The 25,958-nt window shown below is 35.5% G+C and overlaps 2 protein-coding genes across 3 annotated transcripts; one reads left to right on the top strand and one right to left on the bottom strand.

Moving 5' to 3' along the window:
• The first annotated feature begins 1,787 nt into the window (after positions 1 to 1,787).
• CLEC2A (C-type lectin domain family 2 member A) lies at positions 1,788 to 16,180 on the top strand. 2 transcript variants are annotated; one of them, XM_080810142.1, is made up of 5 exons: positions 1,788 to 1,957; positions 7,136 to 7,216; positions 10,870 to 11,033; positions 12,700 to 12,803; positions 14,542 to 15,936. In XM_080810142.1, exons 1-5 carry the CDS (start codon positions 1,918 to 1,920, stop codon positions 14,648 to 14,650), a joined length of 498 nt encoding a protein of 165 aa, XP_080666268.1. In that variant the 5' UTR covers positions 1,788 to 1,917; the 3' UTR covers positions 14,651 to 15,936. The 2 variants fall into 2 exon arrangements, with proteins under 2 accessions (XP_080666268.1, XP_080666269.1); XM_080810143.1 differs by lacking the exon at positions 7,136 to 7,216 and having other exon boundaries at positions 14,542 to 16,180.
• Positions 16,181 to 19,036: 2,856 nt separating this feature from the next.
• KLRF2 (killer cell lectin like receptor F2) lies at positions 19,037 to 25,598 on the bottom strand (the record flags this gene model as incomplete). Its single annotated transcript, XM_080810214.1, has 5 exons — positions 19,037 to 19,202; positions 21,460 to 21,575; positions 21,838 to 21,986; positions 25,083 to 25,136; positions 25,496 to 25,598. The coding sequence occupies 5 exons, from the start codon at positions 25,596 to 25,598 to the stop codon at positions 19,085 to 19,087; spliced, it is 540 nt and encodes a 179-aa protein (XP_080666340.1). The 3' UTR covers positions 19,037 to 19,084.
• Between the last annotated feature and the right edge of the window lie 360 nt (positions 25,599 to 25,958).

Raw genomic sequence — 25,958 nt, 5'->3', positions numbered from 1 at the left:
GGACAAGTACTCAGAGATTAATTGGGATTTTTTACTTTGTATCACCGTCAAAGACTAAATCCCCTGAAAATACATTTATACAATCTTTCACAGTTTCCTAGATCTTTATTCAAGCTACTAAGGTGAAGAATTACATTACATGGATTTGTTTTTTCTGAAACCACCAAAAGAATCAGGCTTTGGGATGTAAGTCATGGTGAGCAGAACATAAGTATTGAGAGAAGGAGCAGAATGTGAGAAAAGAAGCCCTGGTAACTTGAAGAAATGATGGAGATTTCTCTGGTCTTTCACTAAAGCTGTGGGATTTAGATCCCAGATCACATTTGAATAGGAATCCAAGGGACGGAGGGTGAGGGTCAACATCTAGTTTTCTTTAAAAATCTGTGCACATTTTAGTACTTAATGTTTCAGTCTATATTTTCTTTTTATATTTACAAACACAATAATTCTCTTTTGAGAATATTTCATCTCAATTTTTCTTAAATAATGAGCAAATGGAAGATTATTTTAGGCTTTGCTAAACTACTTGATTGCTCCTGTTGGGCTTGGGGCAAAAAAAAAGTAATCACAATGCAAAATGTGAAGTGCTTTATTATATGTGTATGCAACATTGTAAAAGAGCATGTAAGGGAAGAAAATTTCTTCCAGTTCACTGAATACATCCTATGCCCTTTCTGTGTCCAGTATACTTTGTCATCTCATTTAACAGACTTCCAAACAGAATGGGGAATATAGGTGTTTCTACAACACCAATAAAGAATATCCAATGAAGTGAGTTCAATGTAACTTTCCAGAAGTCAAAAAAAATATATATATAGGAAATTCTAGACCCAAGATTAGAATCAGTTCTTTCTGATTCCAAAAGTGGCTCTTTCCCAAAGTCCATAAAGCATGGACCAACCGTCCCAGCATGATTAAATAAAACTTAGGGGATGGTTGCTAGCATCTGTATATAACAATTTTACAGAAATGAAAGAGGGCTGGCTCTGCACAGAAAGTTGAGGTATACATAGAATTCTGTTGTCATAACTGCATAAATTTGTATGGCAAATCCAGAGAGAAATGTTGACTCATCATTAAAGTAAATCATTGATCTAACCAATGAATGACTTAAAGATATAAATTTTTAAAAACATAATACAGATTCATACATGAAATCTTCAAGGAATATATAGCTCTATTTTTGTTCACATGTATGCTGTAAAATTCATGAGTAGATTTTAAAGTGATGATGTACCATAATATGTGTGTGGATGGATAAATAGATGATAGATGGATGATAGATGATTGAAATAGATACACTTGACATAAATGCCAGGCATCATTATTCTAAGTATTTTCCATGTAGTATCTCATTTGACCATGGCAACATTCCTATAGGTAAGTATAACTTACTCTCAATTTTACAGAAGAACTGAGCAACAGAGTTAAATAGCTTTCTCAAAATCATGTAGTAACTGTACTTGAACCTATACAGAATGAATAATGTGTGTGCGTGTGTGTGTGTAATTACTATTCATGATTTGACTTTTTATAAATATGAGAAGTGAGATAATTCCAAGAAATAGTAAGGAGTGCTTTAATAAGATGAACATTATTTTCTGTGTGTTCCACGCAATATGGCACACAGGACATTTTTATTATTTGAGGACAAAGATATTCTGCCAATTTTATGATACTCTTATGTAAACATGCTTTTGGATGAGTCAATTTTCCATTTGTAATGATGTGTTCACTTTTATCTCTGTTCTGAACTGATAAGACTGATTACTCACTTGCTTCTCCTTGGATTAAATGAATGTGTTGATTGCCGATTGTTTCGCTCCTGTTAGACAGAAAGCTTGCTTGGCTTTTTGTGATCCACGTCTATAAGTCCTTCTAGTTATCTAGTTATTTGGATCAATCACCACAGTTACCATGATCCCCCCAGAGCGGCATGATGGCAAACACAGGACAAGTAAGTTCCTTTGGGTGAGGGAGAATGAAGGGGGGAAAACAAACCAAATACAGGACAGCCTAATAATGCTGACCTCATAAGGAGGAAAACTACTAAAGTTTATGAGGCAGAGAAAGCACTTCTGTAAAACAATGCAAAATTTAGGAGAAGGTAGGGAATTTTGTCTCTGTTAGAGTGTAAGCTTGTATGTATGAAGATATTCGGGGTGCTATTTTATGGTGTGTGCATTATATCCCAATAAAAACGTTTTTTAAATGTACTTTTACAGCAAAGAGAAGTTATTTACCACAGTTATTTACCAATCCTGTAACCAAGATTGCTTTCTCTGTCTCAACCAGCACAGACCAAGGATGGATAGAAATAGCTAATATCCTGCTGAAGTGAGTGAAGATGTTTCTAAATGTTTGTGCTTGGGTCAAGTTGACTTTCAGAATCATTAGGTGTCCAGTGCCTTTTGTTGTTTCCCCAGCATTATCTTGATATTATAGGAAATAGAAATAGAGAAAATCTGGAAGTGGCTTGAAGATAAAGAGGCTGAAAGGGGCTTTTGAAGAAGTGTAAAGATTGACTGAATCTAGCAGAAATTTCTATACTAGAATATTTTTAATGATAATATCTCTGTTTTACAAGGCAATTTCAATTTTGAGAAATTTTAATTAGAAGAATATTTCTTTAGTAAATATATGTAATGCCAGTGATTATTCACTTAGGAGTGATTCAAGTGCTAAATTTATTTTGTTTATTTTTATTTTATTTTTTATAAAATATTTTATTTTTATTTTTTTTTACCACACTAAAATAAATTCAGTCTTTCTCTCCACCATGGATTTTGAGTACTCATCACAAACACTCAGGAGGCCAGGGTGGTTTTGGGGTTCTAGAACATGCAATAATTGTCCAAAGGCCAGATGAAGAAAGCAAAAGCAAAAAGCAAAAAGTGTCCTCGAATGCATTTTGTATTTTGTCTCCTTACACTGCTGCATCTCCCAACTGCAAGCCTGGTGCCTTACCACTCACTCACCATTCATGCACACACATACACTCACATGCACATAGGGTAGCCTTGGATCTCCATAGGGGGTTCTAACAGCGCTTTGGGTAATTTCTCAAGTCTGTGTGTCTTTCCCTCACGTTTGTATTTTCCCTAGGTTTTTTTTTTTTTTTAAGGGTGGAAGCAGATATCTGTGGACTGTTATTTTTTTGTACTCTAAAGAACTTATTCAAGGATGAAGTAATAGAATGACTGATTTTTCATATCAGAATTTGTATCCTCATGCCACTGAATAAGTCTCTTTGATATCATTGAAAAATAAAACAAAAAACTTAGTTTTTTCAAAAGTTTAGAGGTGTGATGTATAAGGGAGTCCCGGATAGACTGAAGTGTAAGGGGATGGATATACTACTAGTAGTAGCAGAAGAAAAAATATCGTAAGTGAAGAAAAATATGAGCCTAGAATTTGAAAAAGCATACACAATGCTGAGCAGAAAGGTTAAAAGGATTTTTCATAATTAGATGACTTATACTAAATTTCAAAACATCAAGAATAAAGAGAAAATCTTGAAGGGCCTCAAAGAGGAGGAAACTACACAAACTGAATGAACTTCAAGATAATGAAAATCCTTCTCTGAATGGTAGGTTTCTCATCAGCAACAGCAGCTGCATAAAGAGAATAGAACAAATTCTTCACATTTATAAAGGAGAAAATGCTTAAATTCAGGCTTTTAATTCTATCAGTCTATCAGATGTTGGGGGAAATTTTTCAGATGTAAAAATTTAAAGTAATTGCTACTCATAGATGATCTCTAAATGAATTTCTCAGAAAGTAGAATCAAACAAAAATACAAAATGCAGTGAGTTTTAACTAGATGTGCTCTGGTGTGCTTGTGAAATGTGACCTGATGTCAACTCCCCCGGAACTAAAGTCCTGCAGAACCCTCTTGTTGGGAAACATTGGGTACGCAGGGGTTTGCACTGGTCTTCTGGAGGAGGGCCCACTGCACTGGGACTGAGGCAAGTGTGACTGAAAAGGGCAGTTCTATCAGAATGCAGGGGTGTGGGGCTTGGTGTAAGGAAGTTAGGCAACCAGTATTGGTACTGCATTGCTTCTCATAGGTGGCTCTGTGGGTTTTTTTGGTTTTTGTTTTGCTTTTTTTTTTATTTTATTTTTTCAGTGTTCCAAGATTCATTGTTTATGCACCACTGTGTTTATACTAAGGTGTGGGGAGGGAATTGGCAAAAGCCAGCTCCTTTGTTCCAGAAGATGCATTCCCATGAATGTTGCCTCTCAGGGATGAGTTCCAAGAAGTGTGAATAGTCTTCCCTTTGTGTGCCCCTGAAATTCTTGAGATCATAGTTTGCATGCTGTCTGCCCCCAGATTGTTTGCCTACCTCCTTTCCAGGAGCAGCACAGTACCCTGGGCTGTATTCCAGCCAAGCCGGTGGACCTTTAAAACTCCAGGCCTTGGGGTGCCTGGGTGGCTCAGTGGGTTAAGCCTCTGCCTTCAGCTCAGGTCACGATCTCAGCGTCCTGGGATCAAGCCCCGCATCGGGCTCTCTGCTCAGCAGGGAGCCTGCTTCTCCCCTCTCTCTCTGCCTGCCTCTCTGCCTACTTGTGATCTCTGTCAAATAAATAAATAAAATCTTTAAAAAAAAAAAAAAAAAAAAAAAAAACTCCAGGCTTTAAACTCCACTCATTGTAGGAATTCATAAAATTCAGCCTCTCTGATTTTGTAAGCATCTTTGGGGAAATGTTCTTATGCATTCCCCTGTGTGCTCCCCTCTCTCTTGCCCTTCTCTACAACCACATCTCTCTCCCCTTCATAGCACCCATGATCTGTTTCTCCCCTAAAACAAATATCTTACCTTCTTCGATGTGGCATCCTCTATCTTTTTAGTTATGGAGTTTTGTCATGAGCGTGGTATGCAGGTGCATACATGAGTTGTGTCTTTCCACAATGTCGACTTTATTCAATCATAAAGCAAAGTTAATCACAATTATAAAGCAGGTTCAGGATTTCAAATTCAATGACATTTCACTGTGTGATTAAACTTGGCTCCTTACACAGCACACAGAGCAGAACATAGGATAAACCAGACAAAAAACAAGATAAAGGGTATAGGAAGTTAATAAACTAAACACAATGCCAGTCTATGGGTGCACAGTTGAGATGAGACACATCTGGTTTGAGTCAACTCTTGGCACTTACTGCTTTTTATGTTCAAGCAGTGAAGACTCTCACTCTGTTGAGATCAGTCAGGTGGAGCCTTCAGCAGCAGTTGCCTTTTTTTTTTTTAAGATTTTATTTATTTATTTGACAGACAGAGATCACAAGTAGGCAGAGAGGCAGGCAGAGAGAGGGAGGAGGCAGGCTCCCTGCAGAGCAGAGAGCCTGATGTGGGGCTCGATCCCAGGACCCTGGGATCACGACCCGAGCTGAAGGCAGAAACTTTAACCCACTGAGCCACCCAGGTGCCCCAGCAGTTGCCTTTTTAAGTGGTCACATGGAGAAGTCATGTCTGATGAGTCTGACAGTGTGCTGCAAAAATCCTCTTCTTTTTAAAGGGATGTAATTGGTCTTAGGCCTCTGCAGACCTGTTATCAATTCTGGACTGTCTATTGATGCTGGTCCCAGTGATATCTTGTAGATGTACCTTTTTTTTATGATTTTATTTATTTATTTGATAGACAGAGATCACAAGTAGGCAGAGAGGCAAGCAGAGAAAGAGGGGGAAGCAGACTCCCTGCTGAGCAGAAAGCCTGATGCAAGGCTCGATCCCAGGACCCTGGGATCATGGCCTGAGCCGAAGGCAGAGGCTTTAACCCACTGAGTCACCCCGGTGCCCCTCATAGATGCTGTACCTTTAAGTACTTGTGTCACAGCTTGTCATAGGTCCCTGCTTAACATGAGAGACTACATTTTGCTCTCTACAAGTTTGTTCTGTCAGTCTTCAGGTGGACTTACAGGGTATTTAAGATAATTTGATAGTTCTTTAATTGTGTTCATGGGATGAGAGGAGCCTTGGGTCTTCCTACTCTGCCATCTTTCTGCCTCCCCAAATCCTTTCTTCTGACATTTAAATGTGTGGATGGAAAACATTCTTTCTACATCTGCCAATAATTTGTCAAACAAGATGATCTTAATCACTGCTAAAATCATTACTTTTTTAAAGATTTTATTTATTTATTTGACAGACAGAGATCACAAGTGGGCAGAGGGGCAAGCGGGGGGGGGGGGCGCAGAGGCAGAGGGGAGGGAAGGAGACAGGCTCCTTGCTGAGCAGAGAGCCTGACACTGGGTTTGATCCCAGGACCTTAAGATCATGAGCTGAGCCAAAAGCAGAGGCTTAAGCCACTGAGCCACCCAGGCACCCCTAAAATTATTACTGTTTTTTTTTTCTTCATCTCATAACATTTCCATGAGTGCCAAATCCCCTCTCTAATTCATTCTGCTTACCACAAATTACTGCTTTTATCTTGGCATTTCCTTGCTTTTAAGTTTCCCCTTATTGCTTAAGAATAAAGAAAATGATTTATCTTACATTTTTCTTCTGTCAAATGACCTTATGACTTTCCTTTCTTCCTTATCTTTGATTTTGTTGATTTGTATATCTTTCGTAGCCATTTGTCTGATCATAGCCCTTCTGTTGAACGTTATACTTTCTTGACTACAATCCACCATTCACACTATTTCTCCCATTGAAATAACCTTGCCTTTCCTCCCTCCTTTCAGCCAGTCTAAGTGATCTCTCCACCGCTGATGCCCTATCTGAACAGCTACAGTGGTCATTAGTACTTTCCATCTTTGCATTTTATAAGGCCATTGTATCCTTTATTACTTTATGATATAGATGCTTTTTTTAAAACTCTTTTTTTTAAAGATTTTATTTATTTATTTGACACAGAGAGAGAGATCACAAGTAGGCAGAGAGACAGGCAGAGAGAGAGGGGGAAGCAGGCTCCCCGCTGAGCAGAAAGCTTGATGCAGGCTTTGATCCCAAGACTCTGAGACCATGACCTGAGCCAAAGGCAGAGGCTTAACCCACTGAGCCATCCAGGCACCCGATATAGATGCTTTTAATGAGAGTTTTAAAATTGATTATTATGAAGGAGAATAAATGAAAATATTCAGGCAGGGTTTCTCTGCAAATTTTATAGTAGATATTTATTTATTTTGCAGTTTGCAAGTTGAAAAAGTGCTGGATGATATACCTTTGTATGTGCATCATACTTCTTATAGTGGTCATTCCTATGATAGTAGGTGAGTGGCTGAGCTCATAAACTTTCTACGGTTCTTTTTGCCCATTAAGGTCAATCCTATCTCAAAACTAATCCTAGATCTCTCAATTCTGAAGTAACCAAAAGGTCTTATAGAGACAAATTCTCAGGTTCCTACTAGTTTGGCAGGTTTTACCATCCTCCTTGTCTCTCTCAAAAATACTCTTTTTAAAGATATTTTTATTTATTTGTTTGACAGAGAGAGAGAGAGAAAGAACACAAGTAGGAGGAGTGGCAGAGAGAGGGGGTAAGGACCCCAGGATCATGACCTGAGCTGAAGGCAGAGGCTTTACTGACTAAGCCACCCAGGTGCCCCTCTCAAAAACGCTCTTGGGTCTTCTCTTGATACCAGCCATTCTGACTGGGATGAGGTGATATTTCATTATGGTTTTGATTTGAGTTTCCCTAATGATTAGCGATGTTGAGCATTCTTTTATTGTCTGTTAGCCATCTGCATGTCTTCTTTGGAAAAATATCTATTCAGGTCCTCTCTTCATTTTTTAATTGGATTATTTGGGGTTTTGTGTTATGAGTTATTTGTATATTTTGGATATTAACTCCTTATTGGATATATCATTTGTAAATGAATACATAAAGAAGATGTGGTATATAAACATAATGGAATATTATTCAGACATTAAAAGAATGAAATCTTGCCATTGTGACAACATGGCTAGAGCTAGAGGGTATTGTGTGAGGTGAATAAGACAAAGAAATATGCCATATTACTTCAATTATATGTAGAATCTAACAAGTAAAATAAAATAAATATAAAACAGACTCAGACTCAAAAATACAGAGAACAAACTGATGGTTGCCAGAGGGAGGGGATTGAGGGAATGAGCAATATAGGTGAAAGGCATTAAGAGGTACAAATTTCTAGTTATAAAATGGATAAGTCACAGAGATTAAAAATACAGCATCAGGAATATGGTCAAGAATATAATAACTTTGGTGCTCGCTTCGGCAGCACATATACTAAAATTGGAACGATACAGAGAAGATTAGCATGGCCCCTGTGCAAGGATGACACGCAAATTCGTGAAGCATTCCATATTTTTAAGCTATGATTTTATAGATTAGATGTGTTAAATGCATTTTTAATCATGATGTTTTCAAGTTGCAATGGATTCCTTGGGATGCCACCCCATCATAAGTTGAGGAACATCTATATGAATAGTTATTTTACTTAGTATGGAAATGTTATTTAGATAGGCAATAAAGTCATAAATGTGGAAAAAAAAGAATATAATAACTTTGTAAGGTGACAGATGGTGACCATATTTATCACAGTGAGCATTTTGTAATATATAAAATTGACAAATCACTATGTTGTATACCTGAAATTAATATATTTATGCTTCAATTTAAAAAGTAAATTAAAAACTAGCACTGGTGGCTTAGTCAGTAGAGCAAGCAACTTGATCTCTGAGTCATGAGTTTGAACCTCACATTGGGTGTAGAGATCGCTTAACAAAAAACAAAAACTAAATATTCTAAATCTCACATTACAGTTATGTTCCCAATTTTATAGAAGTTCTTAATCTTTGCGTAAATTAATAATAAATTCTGAAGTGACCACCAGATAACAACAGCAATAGTTATGTTTTTTATTTTTTTATTTTTTTTTTTTAAGAGGGTAGAGAAGGAGGGTCCCACAATCACTAACAGGGCTTTTTTTTTTTTTTTTCCCCAAGATTTTATTTATTTTTTTGACAGAGAGAGAACACAAGCAGGGGGAGCAGCAAGCAGAGGGAGAGGGAGAAGTAGGCTCCCTGCTGAGCAGGGAGCGCAATGTGGGGCTCGATCCCAGGATCCCGGGACCATGACCTGAGCCAAAGGCAGCCGCCTAACTGACTGAGCCACCCAGGTGCCCCAATAGTTATGTTTTTTAAATGGAGCATACTTTGCACCATTTGAAGAACCAATGCTAATTATACTATATTTATTATTTATATTTAATTCTCACAAGAAAACGAAACAACTATAATTATGAAATCCATTTACAGGTAAAGAAATAGAAGCCAGAGTGAGTAAGTTGCCTCTCACAAATAACAAATTCCAGAGCCAGAATCGAGACTCTTCTTGTCTGTCTGGCTCTAATTCCTGGTATTTTAACCACCATGCAATACAGGCTATATAGCTGCATTATCTCTTTGTTCTTATTTCTCTTGGATTAAGATTAAGGTATATTACTAATAGTTGTTCTATGATATATTTATTATGTTAAAAGAAAAAAAAATGAAATAAAGGCACAAGTGATTTGTGGCAAGATTTTGTCTATTGGAGTAGATATGTAAAAATGGAGATACTAATTTTCTTCTGGACATGAATGGCTCATTTTGTGAAAATAATTCAAAGGTAGGTTTTAAAATTCCTGAGCCATGTAATAGTCTCAGAATTTGATTTTCCATATGCATGCTTCATTTAATATAACACTTAAGTTGGCACTTACATTAAAGTAACATTTAGCACTCTTGATTCTTATTTTCTTTGTCATTCACAGAGTACCAGTACTGTTCTTGCATATAGCTTTCTTCTGTCATCATAGCGTCCTTGGAGTTCAATGTTATTGATATTTAAATATCTAGCAGTTAAATAATTATATTATTATTATTATTATTTTAGTGACCTCTATACCCCACGTGGGTATAGAGGTCATGGCTCAGAGATCAAGAGTCCCAAGCACCTTTGAACTGAGCCAGCAGGTGCCCCAGTATTTAAATATTTATAAAGAAGTGTTTCTATAAGAAACCTTTATATTCATTCATTAATTAATTTAAAAAATTGAAACAATATATTTCATTACCTAGGTATGGTAGCCTGGATCTGCTTCCAAATATTTATATATATTTAAGTATATATAAATATGTATATTTATATTTAAATAAATAAATAAATAAATAAATAAAATGTTATATATTATACATCATGGCAAATGAGGAGAGAAGGCTTTGGATTTGGCCTGACAGTTGAACATTAACTTGGTTCTTTGCTAGTTATATTAACTTATTCAAACACTTGGAGGGTAAGGACTTTATCTTATTCTGATTACTCAACACCTAACTAAAACCTTGAAAAAGAAAATTTTCAAAACACTCTATGTAGAAATCAATTCCTCATGATTCCAGCTTCTTTGGAACTGAATATTGGTGAAGTAGAACAAATGTTTTACTAACTCATATTCCAATGATTTGTTGTCATGTACAGTGAGCTTTACTTCCCTAGCTTGGATGTCCTTTCTTGTCTATAAGCATTTCATTTCTCAAGGTAAAGGTGAGCTTTCTTACCCTAGTCTCTGAGGCCTAATTTATATTTATGTCTCTCGGACTTTTTGTCAGTTGTTAAATTTTATACATTGTTTTTGGGAGGATGTCAATATAGACTATGAGAGGCCAGTAGTTCCATTCTTCGAAGTAGAAGCCAGGGAAATTGGATAAACTATGGACTGCCGGACCATTAAGTGGTTTTCCTTACAGACAGCTGAACTGAATTTGTCCATCATCCCATGAGTGAAGTTAATTTTACAGACTGCAAACCACAGGAGTAAAAGTAAACCTGATTCATCAGAATTAAAGAAATACTCTTTAACTTGCTTTTTATGTGATAATTTCTTCCTTTTTTCAATATTTCCAGTATTTTTAAAATGTCCCCAAACTATGGAATGTTCAGGCGAATGGATTGGAGTAAGAAAGAAGTGTTTCTATTTTTCCAGTGATACCAAAAATTGGACAGCCAGTGAACAATTTTGCCTTTCACAGGGATCAGAACTTGTTCATGTTGATACACAAGAGGATATGGTAAGAAAAGGGGAAAGTTCTTAACCATTTCAGAGCTTAAGTTTGTACAAAGAGGGAATAAAAATGATAAACGTGAATATGAAAATATATGTCAGACAGTGTTCTAAATGTAACTATAAAACTCATGTAAACTCCAACCAGTGCCTATGAAGTACATATGAAAATACCCGTATTTTATAGCTGAAGACTGTTAGGCACAGAGATATTATGTAACATAGCCATTGTCACACAGCCAGAACTTGTTGAACTGGGATTTGAACTTAGTCAAATTAGCTGGTGATGTTATGTCCTTAATAATAATGCATGCTGTTTATATAGCTAAATGTCTTTATTTGATGTTCTTAAATTATTAAATGGATAGTTTTTAATACCTTTAAATTTTTATTCTGCCAAGAATGGCCTGGAAAAATTAAAACCAAAAAATAGATACGGCTCTTAGAATTTAGGCTGAGGATCTGAGGGAAATAGCAGTTTGAAGAACATGAGACCATGGACAGAAGTGAAAAAGCACAAAGAAGAGGGACTTGGGCTGCAGGAACACTGGATGAGGGAATACGTTTGTTTATAAAGAGAACTGACTAAACTATATATAGCAAGGAGCCAAGAGAAGAGAAATGAAATCTATCATTCAATATATTTTTATTGTAATAAATCATAATCATCCAGAAGTTAGTTTGGTTTCTGATTATAGGAGAAAACATACAGCAGCAATAACATTCTTATTTTGGTATCTCCTCAAAGGACAGTTAGTTGACCCTTGAACAATACAGGTTTGAACTGTACAGGTCCACTTACATGCAGATTATTTTCAGCAAATAGTACAGCACTGTAAGTGTATTTTCTCTTCCTTGTGATTTTCTGAACAACATTTCGTTTTCTCTAGTTTACTACTTTATTGTAAGAAGGCGGTATATAATATATATAGCATACAAAATATGTGTTAATTGTTTATCTTAGCAATAATGCTTCGTGTCAATAGTAAGCTATTAGTAGTTGAATTTGGGGAGAACCAAGAGTTATACTTAGGTTTTCAACTGCATGGCCGCATTGTTAAAGGTCAAATGTAGTTTATGACCGAATTTTCACATTTTTAGCAGTAGTTATACTTTCTATTAAACACTTTCCCCCTGAAATACCTCCTCTGTGACTTTTGAGAGAGGACCTGTGCATAAAACAAAATGGAAGCATTAGTTCTTTGCCACCCTTACAAATGTTCTGAGTACCTAGAGAAAATGCTCAGTTCCTGATTTTGTCATCCAAACACACACAAACATTATATCAGTTTATAGTCTCTGTTATTCACTCTGTGACTAAAACATACTGATGGTCCAGTTTGGAGGAAATTAATTCAAATATGTTTTCCTTATCAGTTTCTCATTTGAGAGAAAGAAATTACCCCTAAAGATAATTTGAGACAGTGTAGTTCAGCAAATTGCAATGACTTGATGAAAGTCACTCTATTGCTTACAGATTTTTAAGAAGTGAAAGAGCAAAGTGAAAATCTTTCTGATAAACTAACCTAATATCCCTACCTGTTGCTAAAGAAGCATTAGAGCATGCAGATTAGGTTGTAAATCATAAAGATGGGAAGGTTGGGATGAGAAGTGTGTTCAGCAATGTGATCTAAAATATTAAGTAATTTATAATGCCCTGATTCTTATGAAAGGAGTTTTTGAGGAGACATGCAGGAACTTTTATGCACTGGATTGGATTAAACAGAAAACAAGGAGAGTCTTGGAAATGGACAAATGGTACCGTATTCAATCCTTGGTGAGTTTCAATTTTAGTAGGAAAGGTTTTATTCTGGTATGAAAACATTTTAAATAATTTTAAGTTGTATTATTATAAAGAAATGTTTCTATTTTCTATGTGCAATTACCTTTCTTAGTCTTCACCCTGAGACATGTGCCCTTTCACATCGAAACATACCTTAGAGCAACCTATCTTCCTTCTACTTTAAGTGATACACAGTGAAATTTTTCTTCTGTTTTATTTTTGTTTCTTATTTCATTTTATTTTTATTGCCAAAGTCTTGCTAATAAACACTTCTTTTGCTAATTCAAATTCAATTTTTTTTCAAAATTTCAAGCCAAACCACATGTACTACTTGCATTTTCTTTTCTTTTTTTTTTTTTAAGATTTTATTTATTTATTTGACAGACAGAGATCACAAGTAGGCAGAGAGGCAGGCAGAGAGAGAGAGGAGGAAGCAGGCTCCTCGCTGAGCAGAGAGCCCAATGCGGGGCTTGATCCCAGGACCCTGAGATCATGACCCGAGCCGAAGGCAGAGGCCCTAACCCACTGAGCCACCCAGGCGCCCCTGCATTTTCTTTTTTTAAAGAAAGTGCAAATATCTTATTTATTTGTTTATTTGACAGAGAAAGAGTACAAGCAAGGGGAGCAGCAGAGGGAGAGGGAGAAGCAGGCTCCCCATGGAGCAGAGAGCCAAATGTAGGGCTTGATCCCAGGACCCTGGGATCATGACCTGAGCTGAAGGCAGATGTTTAAGCAACTGAGCTACCCAGTTGCCCCAACTTGCACTTGTTTAAACAAGTTTATTTATACAGGATCTCTTTTTTTTTTAATTGTGTTATGCTAGTCACCATACATTATATCATTAGTTTTTGATGTAGTGTTCCATGATTCATTGTTTGCCTATAACACCCAGTGCTGCATGCAATCTGTGACACAAGATCTCTTTGTTTTAAATAGTAAGTGACCACATAGTTGTCTTTGGCTTTCCATAAGTCCACTGTAAACCATATTATTTATTTATGTAACTGTTACTGACTAATGTTGTTTTCTCACTTGCATACTATTATAACTGAAAACAAAGGCTGTGTGACTTTTCTTATGTATCCATGTACTCCTGCCTTAATATTTCATTAAGTGCTAGATAAATAGTGGGAACCAATTAAAAAATGTTAAAATATGTGAGATAAGACAAATTACACTTACTATAAAAGAAGGAAAAACTCCACAAACAGAGCAAATTAATAAAATTAATATAGCAGTTAGTCTCTTCGGTTTCTATCTCAGTACATTTTTCAAATGCATCAAATGAATATAAATCTTATTCTTTACTTTCAAAAAGGAACATTGGCTGAAAATATGCCAGGAAACTGCTTTAAAGAAACTCCAGAGATCTTTCAATTTAGCAAACACAGTCTCTCCTGATAGATGGATGAAAATAGATATAGATAGATAAATAAATATAGACATTGACTTATATCTATATTTGTGGTTTATCCATGTCCATCTATACCTATAGCTGCCTTTCTATTTATTGTTCTAAATATGTTACAGTTTATACTATTAATTATAATTAAATACCTACATTTATTCTTCTATTCCTTTGATGTACCAGATTTTTTAATGTAGCATATGGTGATGAGTGAGCATGGAGCTTAATGTTTTGTGTAAAATGTTTCAGATTACTTGAATCTTAATTTTATTTTTGAGTACGGCTGTAAGTGGTTCTCAAACTAATTTTAATGGTTCTTTTCAGGTTTGAAATTAGTGGGAATGGATCCTTTGCTTTTCTGAATGCTGATGGAGTCCATAGTTCTAGGGGATTTATTGATATTAAGTGGATTTGCAGCAAACCTCAATTTTAATTGAGCAAAAAACTGGAAAATGATTATCACACTTCAGAGATAAAGAAAAGGCCTAGGTAGGCAATAGTTCTCACTAGTTATGCTGCTGAATACTGAATTTTGCAGATTTTAAACAAAGGAATTAAAAACTGTTGAATGAAAGAACCTCATCAAGTCAAGACACACAACTGCCCATTATAAGCACAAATCAGGAAACTTCTACTAAAGAGAAGCAAATAAAGTAATGACAAATAATTAGATGACCTGTGACTGCAATAATAATAATTTAAGTAAATTTAAAGAGATCTATGTTGATAGGCCAGCCAACATTTACTTAGCTTAAAAGTTAGAGAAATATATGTGTTCCAAATGTGTAAATATTACAAAATACTAACAATAATAACTTTCACTAAAAGAAATGTTACAAGAGAATAACCTATGAAAAGACATTCACTTCAATGACATAAAAACAAGGAAAAACCCACCCATAAGGATCCTAACTCTATCAATAAAAATCACTGATAAGTGATCAGAACCAAGATGCCCTTCAATGGACGAATGGATAAGGAAGATGTGGTCCATATACACTATGGAGTACTATGCCTCCATCAGAAAGGATGAATACCCAACTTTTGTATCAACATGGATGGGACTGGAAGAGATTATGCTGAGTGAAATAAGTCAAGCAGAGAGAGTCAATTTTCATATGGTTTCACTTATTTGTGGAGCATAACAAATAACATGGAGGACATGGGGAGATGGAGAGGAGAAGGGAGTTGAGGGAAATTGGAAGGGGAGATGAACCATGAGAGACTATGGACTATGAAAAACAATCTGAGGGTCTTGAAGGGGGGGCGGTGAGAGGTCGGGGGAGCCAGGTGGTAGGTATTATGGAGGGCACATATTGCATGGAGCACTGGGTGTGGTACATAAACAATGAATTCTGTTTCACTGGAAATAAATAAATTTTTTAAAAAGTAGAAAAAAAAAGAATAAGAAATTCCCATGTAACAGTGCTTTAAAAGAAAAAAAAAATCATTATCAATAAACTGTTGGGGCACCTGGGTGGCTCAGTGGGTTAAAGCCGCTGCCTTCGGCTCAGGTCATGATCCCAGGGTCCTGGGATAGAGCCCCACATCGGGCTCTCTGCTCAGCAGGGAGCCTGCTTCCTCCCTTCTCTCTCTGCCTGCCTCTCTGCCTACTTGTGATCTGTCTGTCAAATAAATAAAATCTTAAAAAAAAACAAGTAAAAAAACATGCAATTTTAAAAATATTAAAAAAAATAAACTGTCTAGAATCTATTCATTAAAAAAATAGAAAAAAAACTGATTAAAATTGAGCATTAAAAAATGGGCTGAAAGGGACACCTGGGTGGCTCAGTGTTAAGCGTCTGCCTTTGGCTCAGGTCATGATCCCAGGGTCCTGGCATCAAGCCCGCGTGGGGTTCCCTGCTCTGCAGGAAGCCTCCTTCTCCTCTTCCACTCCCTGGCTTGTATCCCCTCTCTCACTCTCTCTCTTTCTCTCTCTGTCAAATAAATAAATAAAATCTTTAAAAAAAAAATGGGCTGAAGATTTGAATAGACATTTTTCCAAACACAGATGGCCAAATGGCACATGAAGAGATGCTCAACATCACTAATATCAGAGAACTGCAACTTGAAACCACAAAGAGATCATCTCATATCTTTCAGATTGACTATTATCAAAAAGATAAGAAATAAAGTGAGAATAATGTTGGTGAAGATGCAGAGAAAAAAGAATCCTGCACACTGTTGGTGTGAAGGTAACTTGGTGCAGCCGATATGGAACACAGTATGGAGCTTCCCCCCAAAAGTAAAAATAGAAGTACCATAAAACTCAGCAATTCCACTTCGGGGTACCTTCCTGAAGAAAACAAAAACACGATTCAAAGAGCTATTCATATCCCTATATTAACTTCAGTATTTATGATAGCCAAGATATGGAAGGAAACTCACTGTCCATCAATGGATGAATAAATAAATATGTGATATATATATACATATATATATGTATATATATATCACACATACAATGGAGTATTGCTGAACCATATAAAAGAATAAAATCTTGTCATTTGCAACAACATGGATGGACCAGGAGGGTATTATGGTAAGTGAAATAAGTCAGATAGAGAAAGACAAATACCACATGATTTCAATATATATGGAACAAAAAAAAAATAGAAAAAAATGAATAAAATTTTTAAACAGAAACAGACTTATAGATACAGGAAACAAACTATTGGCTTCCAAATGGGGAAGGTATTGGCAGGATAGGTGAGATAGGTGAAGGAGATTAAGAGGTACAAACTTCCAGTGATAAAATAAATAAGTCATGGGAATGTAATGTACAGCATAGGGAGTATAGTAAATAATATTGTAATAACTTTGTATGGTGACAGATGGTAAACAGAGTCATGGGGACCATATTTTTAATGTGTAAAAATATGACATAACTATGATATACACCTGAAATTAATGGGATACTGTGTCAATTATACTTCAATTTAAAATATTACAAAGCTTAGACAGTTGAATATAAATATAATAATAATATCAAAAGTGACCAGACAATAGATTATTGCGAAAAAAATCAATTTCCCAAGTAAGGACAAAAAAATAGGATATGCTTATGACATATATCTGGATGCGGTTATAAAATTCAAATTCTGCGGGGCATTCAAAAAATACCAAAATCACCTATATTACATTAGTTGAGTTTAAATTCTTGCCTAGGTAACTATGAATTATTAGTAGTAACTAGGCAACTATAAATTACTCATAATCTATGAGTGTAGGAAAGAATGTGAGTGTAGGTGGATGAGGAAAAGTAGGGTGGAGAAGCTGGGAGGAAAAGAGAGTATTACAAACACATGGGAACATGTCCTTCTTGCATATTTTTAACTGAGGCTTACTTCCTTAATTAGATACAGTTGAAACTTTCTGATAAATGAAAGGAGAGTCTTGCAAGCTGACTAGTTGATGTTCACCCTGGTATTATATGGGAACAAAAATAACTTAGCAAATGTCAGCATGTAATCATGTATGGGCCATTATATCTGTGCATGATGTTATCAAGAAAACATGAAAATAATGTATTTTAGGATGCCATTGTATATTACAGTTGTATGTATTAAATTCTGGTTAAGTTCAAGTTTTGTTTGATTCATAATACAGGTTTTATTTTTAGTGTTCATTCACGTCTACAAACTAACTTTGTAAATTGTTTAGTAATTTAGAGTAATACACTCCTTTTTTTTTCTTTGATTCACAGTTATTAGGGTATAAATTCCTGATGGTTTATAATTTACTATGGTCAACTTGGAGGAGTTAAGTAATGACCTTCCTTATATAGTGGACACAAACTGTTACATTTATTTTGAAATACAAATGTGCTTTAAATACATGAAAGAAAATTAAGAAACTTCACATTGTATAGAATTGCAGTTATAAAACTAAGGGGTGAAATCATTCTTAATATAATTTTAAATATAAATGATATATAAATTTGATTAAAGGGAAATAAATTGTGGAATCACATTAAAAAGAAGATTCTATGTTACCTCAAATAGACATCTCATGTTGACAACATCTGAGTACTTAATACCAGCTGAAAGTTTGATTTCTTTCTGATAAAAATTGAAGACAATTACTTTGGAGGAAAAGCCCACCATGAAGAAAAAAAACAATGTTATATCTATGTGCATAGTCTCTTACTTCACTAGATGCTCAGGAGTTAGAACCCAAGAAATAGGACACAGAAAATAAGGTAACTTAGAAGAAGATTAAATTTAATTATTTTTTAGATATTGAAATAATGGGAAAATGGGGGGGTTGTTTAAAAATCAGTTATATTTCCTCATTTTGAAAGATTATTTCTATATGGAATATTTGAAAACATTATATTTGTATTGTTAAAAAAGAGCCAACGGGCCCAAAAGAGTTGAGCCCGTATCACCAAACCAAAACTTAATATCTAATCTAATTGCAGTTTTAAACTCCTCAAGAATATAATTTTAACTGATTGAGAATTTTCTGGTCAACACTAGTGAGGTAATCCACCTGATAGCCCCAAATAATCTTTTGTTGCTGCTTTGTCTTGTTTTGTTTGCTTTGTTGTTGTTTATGACTTCCTTGTTTTAGCCTGTCTGCCTTTAAAAAACCTTTTCTTTTCTGTAGCTCATTGAAGCTCCTTTTTACTTGCTAGATGGGGGTGCTGCCCAGTTCATCATCATTGAATAAAGCCAACTAGGTCTTCAAATTTACTTGGTCGATTTTTGTTTTTTTAATAATATAGAAAAGAAATAAATTTGCATTCCACTTAAAGAAAAATATAGGCAATATTTTGTGGTTAAAATATCTTGTGTTAAAATATTAACAACCACATAAATTTAATCCAAATCTTTATTTAAATGCACAGATTTGTTTTCATTGTTCAGACAGCGTCTCTTTGGCAAATGCCATTAAATTTGGAGTTACAGTCCTCAGAATATACCTGCTTTCCTGTTATGACAGCACAGCTCTCGTGATCCGTTGGTCCAATCATGACAAAACTAGGAGATAAAGTGTAGACATTAGAGCATTTATTTTAAAATAATGAATGTGTTTCTTAAAGTTTCTTCCAGCCAAACTTGTGCAGGTAATTCTTCAGCAACCAAAATGTTGCAAAAGTTTTAGAATAGACTCTTCTTTTGTTGTAAATGACTGCATTTGGGCACACTTGATTTGCTTGCCCTCTGTACCCTCCCCCCGTAATGTCTCTCTTATCTGAGGAACATTGCCACAGAAGCTCCAGCCAGAAGACTAGAAGCATCCCTGTCTCTTCCTTCACGCTCAACCCTTGAATTGCGTGTATCAGCCAGTTCTAGCATTCTACCTCTCGACTGGTCCTTATATCCATTCACTCCTGGCCCAGGCTGCTACTGCCTCTACCTTATCTTTGGTCACAGACTTCTGACTGAACTTCAGTGTCAGTTTTTATTTTTCCCATCTATTCATTCTTCACATAGCAAAATAATTTTCTATAAAAGGTAATTAGATATTAAAATTAAATGTTTCTCTCTGTTTAAATTTTTTTTAGAGAGGGAGAGGGAGGAGAGCAGAGAGAGAGGGACAATCTTAAGCAGACTCCATGACCAGCGCAGAGCCTGATGGAGGGCGGGGACACATCCATCCCCTTGACCCTGAGATTGTGACCTAAACTGAAACCAAGAGTCAGACACTCAATCTCCTGAACCACCCAGGCACCTCTAAAATATAAGTTTTTGGTAAATACTGCATAGTAATAGATATACTAATGGGAGTTGCAAAGCAATAACCCAGGGAGACAATTTTTTTTTTAAGTTAAAGTAAAAAACTATATAGATGACTTAAATTCTTCATTAACTTCAATAGTATGATGAGGAAAATATGTGAAGAGAATATTTTTGGAGAGAGCTATCTCTTTAACTATTCTTTCCAGTTGCTGACCACTATTTTTTTAAAATATTTTATTTATTTATTTGACAAAGTGAGAGAGCACAGCAGGGGGAGCAGTAGAAGGAGAGGGAGAAGCAGGCTCCCCACCAAGCAGGCAGGGAGCCCGATGCAGGGCTTGATCCCATGACCCTGGGATCATGACCTGAGATGAAGTCTGACTACTATTTTAAAATAAAAACCAAACACTATCACAACCAGCTGCATTATCATTTTTTCCTAAAATAATCAAATGAAAGCTTTTTCAAAGAGATATGCTGCCCTAACAATATGTTGGATTTCCAAAGATTGGGGGGAGCCTAGGTGTTCCTTACTAATTTTTGCCTAAGACTGCTATCAAAGTAGGGCCAAAGAATGAATACCACTTCACACTTTAGTTTTATGTGCATGAAAGATGATAAAATATGGAGAATGGAAGTATCTAGAAGTAGATAAATATCAAGACTGAAATGGACTATCACTCCATGGCTTTTGCTTTAAACCTGCCACAGGTCAGTTGCTCTAGTGATGTATAAAGAAAACAAGGACACAGAGGAGAACCTGTAAATATATGTGATCCCTAAGAATTTTAAAACACTCTTCCGTGTATTACCTTATGTAATGTTCACAAGAATATTGTGAGGGAAGCTTCATTATTCTTACCACACAGATAAAGAAATTGATATCAACAGGTTTAGGAAAATATTCTCCTTTTTAAAAATATTTATAAATTTCAGAGAGAGAGAGAGGTGGGAGGGGTAGAGGGAGTGGGTGAGGGAGAGAATCCCAAGCAGACTCCCAACTGAGCACCAAGCCCAACACGACACGGGCTCAATCTCACAACTTCAAGATCATGACCTGAGGTGAATCAAGAGTTGGCTGCTTAACTGACTGAGCTACCCAGAGCCCCAAGTTTAGGAGAATATTCTAAGGGCAAAATTTCAAACTCATGCTTTCTGAGTTTAGCTCAAGATATGTTTTTATACATTCCAGATGCTTTTATTTATAGGGGAATTTTATCTTTGCATTTCCTACATAGAATATAGTTGCTGAAAATTATTTTAAATGAGATCTGATTATAAAATTATAAAGATGTTACCATTTCTTGACCATTAAAATTTCCAGATGTGAGCACTTTCTAGCCCTACTTCTCATCATTAGTGAATAAGGAAGGAAAACAAAGAAAGAAAATTCTGAAAAAGAGAAATAGGGAAGGAAAAGGAGGGGCGGATAGAAAGAAAAGAAAGGAGGAAGAAAGATAAAAAGACTAGAAAGCATGGAAGTTTATTAAAAATACCTTTCTATCAATAAAACAACGTCACTGCTGCCATTCTTCCCCCTCAAATAACTACTTACTCATTTTGTTCCACAAAAAGGTGTTTGTTTATCCACATCCATTGTTTTCCTGGGGATGTGCTATATAGTCCAATCCAACCAGGATTTCCAGGTTTTAAAGTCTTCTGTATGAACTCCTATCAAGGAAATGGTATATTCATTTATTAATTTATTTTTAAAAATTCCATGCCCTCTATAGAATAAGACACTATGCCAGGCATTGATGGAATGGTAAATAACCGTTTCTTTCATAACGAATAGGGTTTTTTTTTTTTTAAAAAAAGGTAATTACATTATGATTAATGAATGTTCAAAAGCAATGCCTAAGCCACCCACACTTCTTAGAATTGCACCTAGCAATTCTTCCTTGGTACTTAGATCCTGTATTTGATTCCTCACCAGCTCATTCAAAGTTTGGATCACTGGTAAATGTGCCTGTAGATTTGCACAATCATGTTGACTCTCGTTCCAAGTTTTAGAAGAAATTGAAAACCTGTAGCATTTCTCCCGATTCGGTAGCCAGTCTTTGGGGCACAAATCATTATTTCCTGAAGGAAAATGTAGGAAAAAAAATTAGATTTTACAATCAATAAAATGTGAATAGTACCATATGTGATGAAAAGTCTGCTCCATTAGCAGAACAAGAATGAGATTAATTCATTAATCTATATATTTCTGCCATGCAGGTAGGATTTTGGGTGAGGGGTTGGGGAGAAAAAAACATGTGAATTCTGAGTCCCATAATTAGAGGAAACAGATATTTAATATTTCTGATTATTTATAACTAACACAAGTAAGAACCTATTGCTTAAATCTCTCTAGAGTCTGGCCTACTCCCTTTTCTTGGGGTTATCCTTACAACCTCTATTTCATTTCTGTGAGATTACTTACCATGAGCATTACTTACATTATTGCATTGTATACTTAGAGCCTCCTGTGCTTTTCATTCACATGGTCTCCTTAGACTTGAATAGACTTCCCTTCCTTCTTCTTCTTCATCTAAATTAAACTTAAATTTTACTGCTCAATTGTACTTCCATCTCAAAAACAAAGTCTTTAACCTGTCATAATTTCTGTTGCCTCTAGACTCACTCCATTTCAGTGTCATTTAGCAACAAGTGTATTATTGCCCAGGTGTGAACCTCACATATGTTGCCATATGTGAACATCTCCTTGTCTTTTACCAGACTGGGAGGTTGTTAGGGGACTGTCATATTCATCTTTGAGTTTCCTATAATATAGCACTTTGATTATGGTTTTTAATTGTTGAATGATTGAATTAAATATCCATAAATTAAAGCATGCCATATTTTTATTGCTAATATTTTAGTCCGTTATTCATGAGCCTAAATTTTTGTAAAAATCTATTTTAGGAAATTGAATTAATATGTCTAGATAAGATAGGAAATAAAAGTAACATCAGTACGTATGACCTGAAGAAGACTATCAAGGAATAATTTCAATATATAAAACTTCATATATGTTCTTAACTCATTAATACATTCTGTACTGGGGTAATTTGAATTGCCAATCCTGAATAATGGTAATTTTGCAAAATACTTGTAGACTCAGGATAAGCCTATTCTCAGTTCTACCAGTACATAGTTGTGTGTTAAAAAGTATAAGATGACCTCAAATAATACCTCCCAATTTATGATTTGAAAGGAGCTATGTATTATTTTTGAGAAGGAGTCATTCAGACTCCTTATGTGGCTATTGATAGAGTGGTCAATGAAGTATAGTTGTAGAGTTGCAAAACACACTAAAAATTCCCTAAATGATTAGTGTAATATATTAAAATACCAAAAAAAAGATGCAAAATGTGGATACTAATTGTCCAAAAGAGTTACTACTGTGAACTCAGGTTCAAGTGCCATTTTTAAAATAAGAAGAAATATCCTGGAGGATGAGAATGGAATAAAACATTTATCAAGGGGGATGCCTGGGTGGTTCAGTCAGTTAAGGATTTGCCTTTGGCTCAGGTCATGATCCCAGGGTCCTGGAATCAAGTCCCGTATTGGGCTCCTTGCCAAGCAAAGAGCCTGGTTCTCCCTCTGCCTGCTGCTCCCCCCGCTTGTGTTCTCTTCCCCTCTCTCTCTCTCTCTCTCTCTGATGAATAAATAAAATCTTTAAAAAAAAAAACAAAACACATTTATTAAGCAACACTTTGTACCCATTCCTGTCTCAGATACTTTATATAATAATAACAACAAACACACACCCACTACAGTGGGTGAGTTTCTAAGCACCTAACATATTTAGTTTTTAAAACTACTTTATAAGATAGAAGAACATGTTAAATGACACCATGGACATCTGAGCAGAAAAATCCAGAATGTGTGTGAAATCCCCTTTCTTTTGGTGTGAGTCAGACCTGCGAATATGATGGACTACCACTCCCATGATTAAGTTATACATGATGGCAAGATAAAAAGATTTTGAAGACTAGGGAAGGGTGTGAAGTCAGTCAATTTTGAATAAATGAAGAGATTCCCCCGGTGGGCCTGATTTAATCAGATACAGGATGTTAAGAATGGGCCTAGGCCTTTTCTAAAGAGAGAGAAAATTCCCATTTTCTTTTAAGAATTGGGATTTCATGTCTGAGAGGATGTACAAGAGTGACACATGGCAAGGAAATGCAGGGGTCCTATGTAAGACTAGAGTCACCCAGGATGACAGGCAGCAAGAATCAATGACTTCAGTCCTACAACGATAAGTAACTGAATTGTACCAACCACCACTTGTGAGCTTGCAAGAGGAATATCAGCTTTAGAAACGTGTGTGATCTTGTCAACACCTAAATTATAGCCTATGATACCCTGAATAGAAGACCAAGTTCAGCTGTGCCCAAACTCCCAACCCATGGAAAACATGAGGTAATAAATAATTATTATCTTAAACTGCTAAGTGTGTGGTAATTTGTTACACATCCAGAGAAAACCAGTACAGGATGTATAATGGTGGTGTGTTTGTGTTAAGCAAAAGGAGCCTTTAACTGTAAGAATTACATGCGGATATATTTAAATATTAAACGTTATGATATCTGATCATTGCTAATGTAATCTGGTTTGGGAGAGTAATGCGGGGGAGATATAATTAATATTGATTATATACTGACAAATGCTGAAGAGATTTGAAATGTACATGGAGATTTATTACATAAATCTCTACTTTTATTTTATTATCTAATGTGCATTTCAAGCTGGCAAGCTGGAGACCCAGGGAAGAGGTGATATTGCAGTTCATGTATAAGAGCAGTCTTATATACAGTATAAGGCCCAATTCCCTCTTCCTTTGGGAACCTTAGTATATTTTTCTCTAAAGGTTTTCAGTTGATCAGGCAAGGCCCACCCACAGTATGGAAGGTAGTCTGCTCAACTCAGAATCCACTGATGTAAATGTCATCTAAAACCTAATTTTACAGCAACATCTAGACCAGTATTTGTTCAAATATCTGAGTACTGGGTGTGGCCTAGCAGAGTTAACATTAAAATTAACCACTACCATTGATTTAATCTACATTAAATAGTCTGTGATTGGGGTATTATATCCCTACTTGAAAGTTTAGAAAAGTCATGTTTAATGACTTGGAATCTCTTCATTCAAACATAGGGCAGCATGTTACCGACAAAAACGAACCTTACCTGCTAGACGGCTGATATTTACTTTCTGGGAGAAATCCATTTTTTTATCTGTACCTAGTGTAAAGAAAAAATATGATGAGAAACATTTGAAAATGAACAGCAATCTAGGTATGCGAGGATAAAAAAACTAGCACAAAACAAAGATAAAAATTTGAAGTCTCTCTCTCATACTCAGCTTCTACTCTTCTCTTTCCCCAGAATTAGCCACTTTTATCATATCTACTTTTACTCTTTTAGGCACTGATCACTAACTACTGTGTGCATTCTTAAACTTCATGTGTATAACTTTTTCTATATACTATTTTCTTTTTCCAGCTGAACTTTTAAATTACTGTTATTTCTTCTTGGTCGAGACCTGCCACCCCAAACTCCTTTTTACCATATCAAGTTCCTTTATCATCTTACAGCATTACTTATAGATTGTTTTTCATATAGACTGAAATCATTGCTTTCCAGGAACGTAGAAGAGCTGATAACCTGAAATGTCTTTTCATTACATTCTTCTGCTAGCTTCATTCTATCTAAAATCAGCACACACACTCACATACAAGCCTGTGTGGAAAATTTTTATTGCTTGGAAATTTTATATTACTTGATTACTTTTGTCTTAAACTTAAGTTCAGATTTGTTTATAAGTTTAAAGGCATTACTACAGTGGTGTCCTTGTATGTACATTTAAAAATCTGATGCCAAAAAAAAAAATCTGGTGCCAATTTATTTCTCTTTGGGGAGAAAACTAATTCTTTATGTAAACTTTTAAGATCATATCTTTACCCTTGGTGTCCTGAAATATGATAAGGATTTCTCTCTCAACCTCATTATCTATCTATCATCTATCTACCTATCATCTACCTATTTATAGTTATCCATCTATCT

Source organism: Martes martes (assembly GCF_963455335.1).
Source record: "Martes martes genome assembly, chromosome: 8".
Lineage (NCBI taxonomy): Eukaryota > Metazoa > Chordata > Mammalia > Carnivora > Mustelidae > Martes > Martes martes.
This window is presented reverse-complemented; position numbering and strand designations above follow the sequence as displayed.

Excerpts from the sequence above, each read along its gene's own strand:
- CLEC2A (XM_080810142.1), top strand. The coding sequence starts at position 1,918 with ATGATCCCCCCAGAGCGGCATGATGGCAAACACAGGACAA. Across the intron at positions 7,217-10,869 it reads GGTCATTCCTATGATAGTAG|TATTTTTAAAATGTCCCCAA; the intron begins GTGAGTGGCTGA and ends CAATATTTCCAG. Across the intron at positions 11,034-12,699 it reads TTGATACACAAGAGGATATG|GAGTTTTTGAGGAGACATGC; the intron begins GTAAGAAAAGGG and ends TTCTTATGAAAG.